The sequence below is a fragment of the Anarhichas minor genome, unplaced genomic scaffold (genome assembly GCF_050575085.1).
Source record: "Anarhichas minor isolate MPS153535 unplaced genomic scaffold, ASM5057508v1 ptg000140l, whole genome shotgun sequence".
NCBI classification, from domain to species: domain Eukaryota; kingdom Metazoa; phylum Chordata; class Actinopteri; order Perciformes; family Anarhichadidae; genus Anarhichas; species Anarhichas minor.
The window spans coordinates 274,258-284,733 of NW_027466586.1; the positions used below are offsets into that span (position 1 = coordinate 274,258).

The following is a 10,476-nucleotide window of genomic DNA, read 5'->3' on the forward strand; positions in this document are numbered from 1 at the left end:
CTCCCGTGCCATGCCATGTCGCTTTTGCATATCTTGCAATTAACACTTTTTCGATTTATTTAGTGTGAAATGCTCCCACACTTCGCCCCAGCGCGATAGCCTATCAGCGTTAAGATGTTTCCCCTGTCATCACTGACTTCCTGCCGTTGTTGAATCAGGAAATAAATCCTGTAGCCGTCTGTGTTCACCCAGAGCTCTACGTATCTATGTGTATAAATGTGTGTGTGTGTAAACCATATGGTACAAACAATGAATAGACGCTGCCGTATTTACGTCTACATGACGTTATTCTGAGTGTTGGTGGAGCTGCTACAATGTTAGCATAGCCTAGCACCGATCCATCAGAGCTCCATTGAGAAGACAAGTAGCCTACAAATCGGCATCATTACGTAGTTATTTTAGAGTCCCTTTTTGTCGGTTTATTGCCGTTAAATCACAGCCAGATCAGTTTATGTTGTGTTCATACAGCTGTAGTAAACAGCGACCTGTGGCTCACTAGACACAGTGAATACAGCTCGATAAAATCCACGGAGCTCCTCTGGACAATGTTATGAACCAGACATGACGGCGTTTAGTTTCCCGGGATATCTGTGACTTCCACAACACGTACTAAGCAGAAAGAGGTTATTTTTTCCATGGTTAATGGCGGACAGTTGAACGGCTTTCAGGGCGATAAGCCACGCCCCCTCTCCGGCGCATCAAGCGCGAATGAACACAAATAGTCCTCGGCGAGACCGGCGGCGCGAATGATTCGTTTGGTGTGAACACGGCATTAGGTCGTACTGATTTCTCTGCCTCCGCCATGTGTTTCAGAACGACGTTACGGGTCTCTCCGATGGTCTTTCCTCTACCTCCGCTCTTTTTTTATTTTTTATTTTTTTGTTCCGCGCTCAACTCAACTTTTTTTTTTTATACTCAAACATCTCCGCGATTTATTGAGTGGCGTAATAATCGCGCGACACAACGAATCGATAACGAAATTCGTTGCCAACTCTTTTAATAATCGAATTTTATCGATTCGTTGTTGCAGCCCTAGTTCTCCACACATACACCTACCTTTGTATGAGGGCTTTGATTCAGTCAAAATCAAATGCATAGTAAAGATGTGTTATTTGTTATATGTCACAATAGACATTTACATACATGAAGTGTTTTTATTTGCACTTAATGCAGATAAAATATAAATAATTATTTAATCATAGTAATCACTTTATGAACTATTATCCTGCAGTCAGTTGTCAAGTAACTTTATACCCTCCCTCATGGGCGGATTATGAGAGAATATGGCCCTTCTACATATACATAGGAGCAAGACACACGGACTTCATGATTGTTTAGCCTCTTTTTGTTGTTGTGTTGATGTTTCTTTGTGGTCATTTTGAGTCTCTTCCTGTTTGGTATAGTGTCTGTAGCGGACCCCAGCCGGATAATGGTGAAGCGTACTGATGTTTCCAGAGGCCTTTATTCATGTTCAACCGTCATCCTTATTTTGATGAACACAAATTTACCTTTCTCTCCTTATGACCTTTCTCCAGAAGACACCGTAAGAGCTACGGAACAGATCAAACATAAATGAGCTCTTACGAGTTTAAACGTTCAGAAAATGACATTTAAATATACATGTCAGCATTAATCAAACACTTTCTTTCATGTATACTTCTCAAAAGCATATGTTAAACCGAAATCTAGCATTAGCTTGAAATTACAGCTTAGTCATTTAGCTATACCTGTTAAGTTAACATTAGCATCTAGTTGAAACAGTAAAATATCAAACACACAATAAACACAATAAACACAATACCTTGTTCCCGTTCCAGCTAGGTGCTTAACCGTTAATTAGGAAACTCTTATTTCAGAAGAATATATTTTATGACACTTTTCCTTCAGTCTCCACCGTCAATTTTCGTAATTGTCTTTATGCGAAGTCAAGTTACAATACTCTGACGAGATTTCGATCCGTTTCCGGTTTCGCCAAAATTACTTCAAAATAAAGGACCCAAAACGTAAAAGAGGCACTTACGAAATAAAAGCTAGCAGGAAGTGATTAACTTAGGTAACTTGCAAAGTAAAAGGTTTGTAGGAAATATTCACAGAACCTCTTAAGGGTCCTTTACAGTGTCTTTTTGAGTAACATTTTGTATGTGAAGGCCAGTGAGGCCCATTCAGTAATCCATCTGCCCTCCTTTTAATAAAAAGACCCTCCCCCTTTCCCCTAACTGAGATTAGTCTACATGTTACAGAGAGGACCTGCGGAGGGTTTTGTCCCAGTACGTCAAAGATACCCTCAGCCATATTGACACAGTGAGAGGATTCTGTGAGAGTCTCTCTACATGGACGGATGAAAGGAAGACCGAGCGGACAAACATGTCAAAAGTCACCGATGAACAAGAGCTGGCTGATGTGCTGAGGGACACTCCGGGAGGTCTGGAGAAGCTCCACTGCTTCCTGGATGCAGTGGAGAAGCTGGCGGTCACCTCACTTCATGTGTTCACGGTGGAGAACCCGGTGTTAAGTCTGCCAGAAGGGATCAGACCTGAACATGTTCGGGGTGTCATCTTTGCTGCACTTATGATCTGCCCTCTCCTCCTCAAGTTTAAAAGAGATACAAGTGTCTTCGTCCGTCCCAAACTTCAGAATGTGGAAGTGCTGATATATCAGCTGAACGAATACATTCAGACCACCCAGATAATCTGTGAGATGTTAGAGAAAAGGTAAAGAGACATTTCACCAACAACACATTTTGTTTTCATCTTTTCATTAAATTAGGATGAAACATCTCCAGTAGAAATTCATAGTAACCGTGTCTTTCACAGCTCCCTCAGTGACTTTCTCCTGGGGATAAATGGCGAAACCCTGGTGGACCTCGATGTGGATTTGTCAGAAGTGCAAAGTATGCTTTGTCACATTAATGATCTCAAGGAAATCCGGTAAGCATCTCCCATGTATGGGTTGGTTCTATTCAAGTTTCTCGCCAAAACTACATTTTACAAGATTACATTTTATCACGTTATGATAACGTTATAATTTACCTTCGTCCAATACTAATTTTCACTGAATGGAGCATGAACGCACCATAATTGAACTAAAAGGAAGCTCAGTATGTAATAATAACAGGTGATTACTGTTGCTGCAAACGTTACTCGTTCTCCTCCCTATTCTAGATGAAACCCTTGGAATATAAAAGGGTTCTCAGTAGAACCCCCTGAATGAGTTCTGAACACCACCATGGACACATTTGAAATGTATTTGTGATAAAAGCAAACATAATCCACAACTAAATACATTTCCCTTAAAACATCAGTCACACCACAGTTTCTTTGTATAGGGAAGTGATTTTTAGGAGACCAGGCTGGTCAGAAAGGGTTCCAGTGGGAACCTTTATAAAAGGTTCTACCAGGAACCAACCAGGGTTCTCCTATGAGGACAAATCAAAGAGCCCTTAGCACCTTCACTTGTCAGACTGTGGCATCATAGGTATAGACCACAACTGTAGTAGTAGTCTGAGCATTAACTGTGCAGCTGCAGCTGTGTGCTCACAGCCAGTGAATGTATACTGGTGGAGCTCGGCCTGTTGAAAGGAGTAATGAGCAATGAGCCATGAATGTCTGGTCAAAATGTCAAATCCGAAAATATCAGCCTGTTGCTGGCGCTAAAGGAACAGTCAGAGGATCACCAAAGTCATAACGATTCATCCACTGGAGACCATGAACATCTTTACCGAATGTCATGACAATCCATCCAATAGTTGTGGAGGACCGGTCGACCGGCCAACATTGCCATCCACAGACCCGTGCTGCTAGCACAGCTAAACACTAACACAGGTGTAGTATGTTGTAGTTGAGGCCACAGTGAAGACGTGGCGTTTTACTCAACCACAGATTATTTTCATATTGATAACTTTGTAGCGAACCAGTGTATGTGCACACTAACGTGAATCTAGACAAGGGGTCTCCCATTAGTTTTCATCCTCCAACTTTGATACTGACATCATGTCAGTCTGCAACAAGTTCAATGTAGTTACTTAAAAAATACAAGCTGGTGCAACATCATCAATGTATTTTGAAGAGAGACTGAAAAGTAAAAAAATTACCAAATATCAATGATTTGTTAAAGGCGTTTATTTATATATCTCAAAAGCTATTCTTTCGAAAATCTATACATTTTCTTTTGTAAATTGTGTCTCTCCTCTTCCCCAGGGACTACCAGCCCTTCCGCCTGGTCTTCTTGTTCCAGGAAGTGTCATGTTCTGACTTCATCAGAGAGGTCAGAGAGCGAAGGCCCAGGATGCTTCAGTCTCTGGAAGACCTGAATCAATGTGCTGTTCAGCTAGACGGGATGAATTTGGGGGCAAAGATCTCCAGTGTGTTAGGCAGCTCAGTGGATGCAGTTGGAAGTGTGCTTTCCATGGCTGGTTTGTTATTAATTCCTGGAACAGCTGTTCATTCGCGAGTTCTGATAATAACTGGGATGGGGATGGGAATTGCCAGCGCAGTCACCAGTCTGGTCACCACTGCCACAGAGATTGGTGAAAACCGTAAACAGCAAAAGAAAGCCAGTGAGGTCTTCCAGAGCTTGATGGAGGATGTGCAGAGCATCCAGGATTGTCTGAGAGTGGTGTCCTTTCAACCAGCTATTAACAGTCAATTGAAAGCAGAATATGACAAGTTATTCTCTCATGTGGGGTCAGTTGGACGTGTCATTGGTTCACTTATTATAGAAGTCTCTGATTTAAAGGCAGTGCAGAAAGGAAAAGCACTATGTAGCATTTCCAGTGTGCCGTCAGAAATACCAGATATTGGTCAGGCAGTAGTCGAGGGGTCCCTTGCCCTCTCAAACACAGCCAGGAAAGTAAACATTGTGCTCAATGTTCTCTTCCTTGCCATAGATATCGTCTTCATCATTAAAGACGGCATCAGTCTGTTCAAAGGCAGCGAGACTAAAGTCTCAAAGTTCATCAGAGCCAGAGCCACACTTTGGTGCTCAGAGATGGACTCATGGGAGAATACCGATAACGTCATCTGCAACGGTCAGCTGACATCAAAGAAATACAAAGCTGACCTGGAGAAGCCATTCTACCCAGAGAGGAACATCTAGAGACAAAAGATGTCCGTCTGATGAAGTGGAGGAAAGTAGGGTTGTGTAGTAGATAGCGGTCAGTGAACAGATTGATTGGATTTATATATCATTTGTGACTATGAGGCTTGTCTCAATACATAATCTCATTCAGTAATACATTTTATTAAGAATAATTGTAAGATAGAAATACCAGGCTACTTAAGACTAGAAATGCCATTTCCTGCCACTTCCAATGATTCAATGTGTGCTTTTGCTTTATAATCATTTACTGTCTTATAAATAAGATCAGAGCACATTATGTGGTATTATGCTGTTACGGTGCTTTTTCTGCTTAAGCTTCAACACTGAGAGGCCAAATCACATCAGTACTCAGACGTTGGCTCTGGTTTATGCTCTTAGATGCTTGTTTAAAAAGGAGAGGCACTTATGACTTCTGGTGACTAGTAGTTCTCTTGAATACCGATGTTGAAGACACTTATTGTAAGTCGCTTTGGATAAAAGCATCTGCTAAATGACTGAATTTTGAGAATTATGAGAAGAACAGTTTTACAAAGTTTAGGTGTCAGTTGAGGTACCTGCTTGTCTTTGCAATGTGTTATTGTTGCAATGCTTTAATTCTACAATGAACGAACCATATCAAATAAATGTATCTAGCTTTAGGACAATTTGACTTCCTTCATATAATATGTATATAAAAAGGAACAATAGTAAAATCATTTGTTGTACAATATTTAGATTTTTACGGTAATAAAGAGATTTCCTCCACTTCTTGTTGTTCTGTTCCTTAATTTAGGGAAACAAAGGCAGATTGTCTGTTTCAGATAAAGACGATATTTTCATCACTTCCGACACAAAAAGAAAAGCAAAACCACTGATGTCTACAAGCCTGTTTCAAGTATACATTTACACCATAGCATGGCATAGAGATATACACATAGATCTGTTTCCTGAACTCAGTTGTCTAAATAATCAAAACAATGAAGTATCCCCTGGTTAAGAGGTGTTAGTTTTGACCTGATGCTGATTGTAGATGAACGCGGGCGGGCCGTCAGAGTGTTAAGTGTAGATTTGTGTCATGTACACAACTGCTCTGTAACGATGAGTATTAATGTGATATCTCATTAGAAAGCTACGGTTCTTGTAATTCGATTTATGCAAACCATTTCAAGATACAATAACAACAGCAGGTACAGTTAACGTCTCTGTCAAACAAGCACTCCAAAAATAGCCGATAAAATATCACCGTGACTCACCGATTATGATTCATAACGTCCCCCTTGTGCACGCTAGTCCAGCAAAAACGGTCTTGTTTGATCGCTAAGGGTCCACTCGGTCGAATCCAGTAAAAGATTTAGTCCAAAACACATTAGTACGTCCATAAAGACCCACGGGGGGCTGTTGCATCATTTCAAATTAGCCAGCAGATATGATAACTCGTGATCATAATTCGGTGATTATTTCACTTTTCATGTCAACAGAGCGGAGATTTTCATGCAAAATGGAGGCTGCGTTCCGCCGGTTAGATTGACACCTCATTTGACCCAATAGGAGCTTCTATAGCCCGGTCACAGTCTGGAACAGCCAACGAGAGTCCGCTTTGAAAGACAATGCCCGCCTCTCTTCTTTGGGTAAAGCTCGAGCCAATTGGAAACAGATCCTGTTCAAACTCAGGCTCCATATAGCCAATGAAATTACGAAGACAAGGATATGCAGATTTATCAGATTGCCCCCTGGGAAAGTTTTCAAAACTGAAATTCTAAACTGTGAGTCAGGTACCTGAGACAGATTATCAAGAAAAGTCTGGTTCATGAGAATTTTCAAGAATCTGTGAAAGTAGACAATGGTGAAATATGTTATAGTTAACTATACATCAACATAAATAAACTATAGTTTGAATTTCAGACATGTAGTATTTTGACGTGGTGACGCGAGCCTCCAAATGCGTTTATACGCGGCAGCACTCTTAGTAAACCAATTTTCTGTCTTCCATGTGGCACTATGACTGCATGCTGTCGTACCAGTGTATTTCCCAGCTCATAAGTCTCAGCCATAGTTAACTGCTGCCATCTGTTGGCCAAAACAAATCTAGGCGGAAATAAAAACCTTCTTTTTCAGTGTGTTGTAAACCCCATAGCTCAATGCTAGTAGCACTTACAGTGATTCTGACTGTTTGTGAAGAAACTTCAGAGTGTTGCCGTTCAATAGAGACTAAAACCACACATGTACTCCCAATGGTTCAATAAGAGCTGTCAGTTTACTTTGGGTACGCGTTGGATAGGCGTTTTAGGCAAATTTTACAGGATAAGAGGTGAAAACTGATAAGAGGTGAAAACTGTGCACAGAGGTAGAGGCGACTGCAAAGCGCCACCTGCTGGCAGCAGAAAAGGGTTATTAATGGATGACAAAACCCATCCTGCTGTTATTTGTCATTATTCAACACACTAAGGTCGTGGCTGATATAACTGTTTTAACATTGTGTTTTAATTTAGCTTAGCTCACAACGTCAAGTGCCCAGAGTGTGAAAACAACAATGTGCTCAAAGTCATACAGTTTTGATATATCTGCCCCTCAGAGTTTGCTCAAATGCTGTTGTCGGAGTTTACATAACAACATATTTATCTCCTGTACACATTGTGCTTTTGCAACCACATTTGTTGGATATAGATGTGTCTGTGTGACCAAGCCGTTTGGCCACTAGGTGGCGATGTAGCAGCAGCATCTAGGTGTACATTTAGGAATCTGTCTATTCTTTTGTTCGTGTCCTTTGCAAAGCAAAGAGGTCGTCACAATATTTATATCTGCTGACTTTGTCTCATTAGAAAGTGAAATCAAATTATTAAAAAATTTAAATAAGTTAATATCCTAGTTTATAAAGATTATAATTCACAAAGACTGGATTACTAACTGGGTATAGCTAACAACTGCCCTGAGGCCCCAAACCCTCTTGGGGCCCCAAGTCTCCAGGCACACCTTATAGTAGGTTGTGATAATTCAATTCATTGCAAGTTTGTTAATACTCTCAGCAGTAATAAAGCCTCAAGGCAACGCTTACATTAGAGACCCCATCTTGTTGAGGGGCCCTTAGGTCAAACCTAGTTTTAAGGCCTTTATAAATCTCATATAAATCAAGGTGTTTTGTAAAGCTGGTGCTCTTGGAAAAGATATTGATTCGCTTGTTGATGCTGCCTCGGCTATTAAGGTGTTAAAAAGTGAAGCGCTGGCTGTAAGTGCTGGCAAAGTGGCCGTGCAGGAAGGGAAAGCGTTGCGTAACGTGTCCAGGGTGGCCAGGGCCGGGCTCATCGGGCTCAATGCTCTCTTCCTTGGCATGGATGTCTTCTTCATCTGTAAAGACAGCATCAGTCTGGCCAAAGTCTCACAGTTCATCAGAGCCAGAGCCACACTTTGGTGCTCAGAGATGGACTCATGGCAGAAGATCTATGACTTCATGTGCAAAGGTCTGCTGACATCAGAGGAAAACAAAGCTGACCTGGAGACGCCATTTCATCCAGACAAGGAAATGAAGAAACGCAGAGAAACAGGAATGAAAATTCCATTTGATGAAGTGGATGAAAAAGAAGAAATAGATGAGAAACAGTCGTGTGTAATACAGTAGTGCTCAGTGAACAGAGACGATTACCAACTCTATTTACATCCTTCTTCCAGCTCACTGCATCAAACATCATCAAAATGTATCTTTAAGTTAAGATAAGATAAGATAATCCTTTATTAGTCCGCAGTAAGGAATTCTTAATTGGCTGTACTTCTCATGACATAAATCAATTTATATAAACCTTTTGCTAAACCTGTTTCAAAATATGACTTATTATTGTTTGTTATTTAGCACTCTACCTGATGATAAACACTACTGAAAAATATATTTACTATTTTAATTCGAGAGTTGCAATTACTGTAAAATGAAATAAGAGAAAAATATGCAAATTATATTCTGTACAATCTATATGCTCAATCTGCACATTTTCTTGCACAAATAAATAAATAATTATTTGAAAGTTAAAAGTGTTTTCTGTTAATAAAAAAAACGTATGAATTAATATATTCTAGAAATACTTTCAGATGTAACAGACACAACTGACCAAGTATCCCTCCACGTGCCGGCATTCTTTATCAATACATACAAACACTAAGTACTATTACTTAATATTATCATATACTATTCCTACTATAGTCTGCTGTTATAGCAGATGGTATATTACTCTACAACTAAACTAAGTGCTGACTTGGCTGCTAATACTCACATCATTGGGTCTCTTTGTTTGAGACGACACTGCAGTATTAAAGTAATTTAAGTGCAACACTGGTCATGCATACTGCAGGTTTATTGCTTGTCTTGTGATTTTTACCTAAATTGGTTAATTCTGTTATTATTTATGTCCTTGTGCTGCTGCAACGTCACAATACAGACTTGATAAATAACGTGTTTGAATCAAAAATACCTTGAAGTATTCTCTAGTATGTCTAACATGAACCATTATAAGGCTTCTGTTGATGCTGCCGGTCCCTCCCGGTGCCTTTATGAGGTGCGACTGGAGCTTCCTGATGCTGCGGATAACGCAGACACTGACCTTGACACAGATGTTGAACTAAGAAGAGCAAAGAAGAAATGTAAGTTGTTTCAGTATGTTATCAGGAAGTTGATGCAGAATGATGTCTAGTATATTGCTGATGTCAGCAGCTTTAAAACCTTGACTGGTGTTTTCACTGGACTCACTGGGAGAAGAGAAGAATCCACTCTGCAGCTCTCTGGTTGTTCTCTGCAGAGTTCTGCTGCTAAATGCAAAACTATTAGAAGCGTTTGGATGATGAGGCGGACGCTTATGGCTCTGAATTTGGTTACTGTTGATGCCGATGGACATTATCTTAACATAGTCTATGAGAGAGATTGATTTTTTAATTTGGTATTTCCTGCTGCTAACTGTTAGATATTGTTTGTAAGGGACCAAACTTTTTGGTATAATTCCATTTAATCAGCTTACAAGTCAATTTGTAATTGCATCCTTTTTTTTGCATTCAATGTTTATATTCTAAATGTACTGGAGTAATATGTTTGTTTTCGCTGCAATGTTCAAAATGTTGTACTTCATGTTTGTGTCTGTGCTGCACGACTTCCACCACCAGGTAGCGCCTTTAACTAAACCTAGTCTACTTTGAGTCAGAAGTAGCAGAAGTAGAACAAATACTTTTCTGTGTTTATTCATTGCAGTTTGTAGTCGTAAATTCAGCAGCTGAGAAAACATACTGGAGAACTAAAGTGAATTAGTGTTTTATTGGAAGACGAGAGTCCCAAAATAGAAATATGCAGCAAATGTAATCCGACATTCTAGGATTATAAATCTCTAATGCAGATATCAGATGAAACTTTGACACAGTCTAAAGTTTCAT

At 40.1% G+C, this 10,476-nt stretch overlaps 1 protein-coding gene across 1 annotated transcript; it reads left to right on the plus strand.

The window, feature by feature from the left end:
• Positions 1 to 2,364: 2,364 nt before the first annotated feature.
• Positions 2,365 to 8,782, plus strand: LOC142943574 (uncharacterized). The gene is made up of 4 exons (XM_076085161.1): positions 2,365 to 2,711; positions 2,814 to 2,927; positions 4,197 to 4,686; positions 8,207 to 8,782. The coding sequence occupies exons 1-4, from the start codon at positions 2,365 to 2,367 to the stop codon at positions 8,687 to 8,689; spliced, it is 1,434 nt and encodes a 477-aa protein (XP_075941276.1). The 3' UTR covers positions 8,690 to 8,782.
• Positions 8,783 to 10,476: the final 1,694 nt, after the last annotated feature.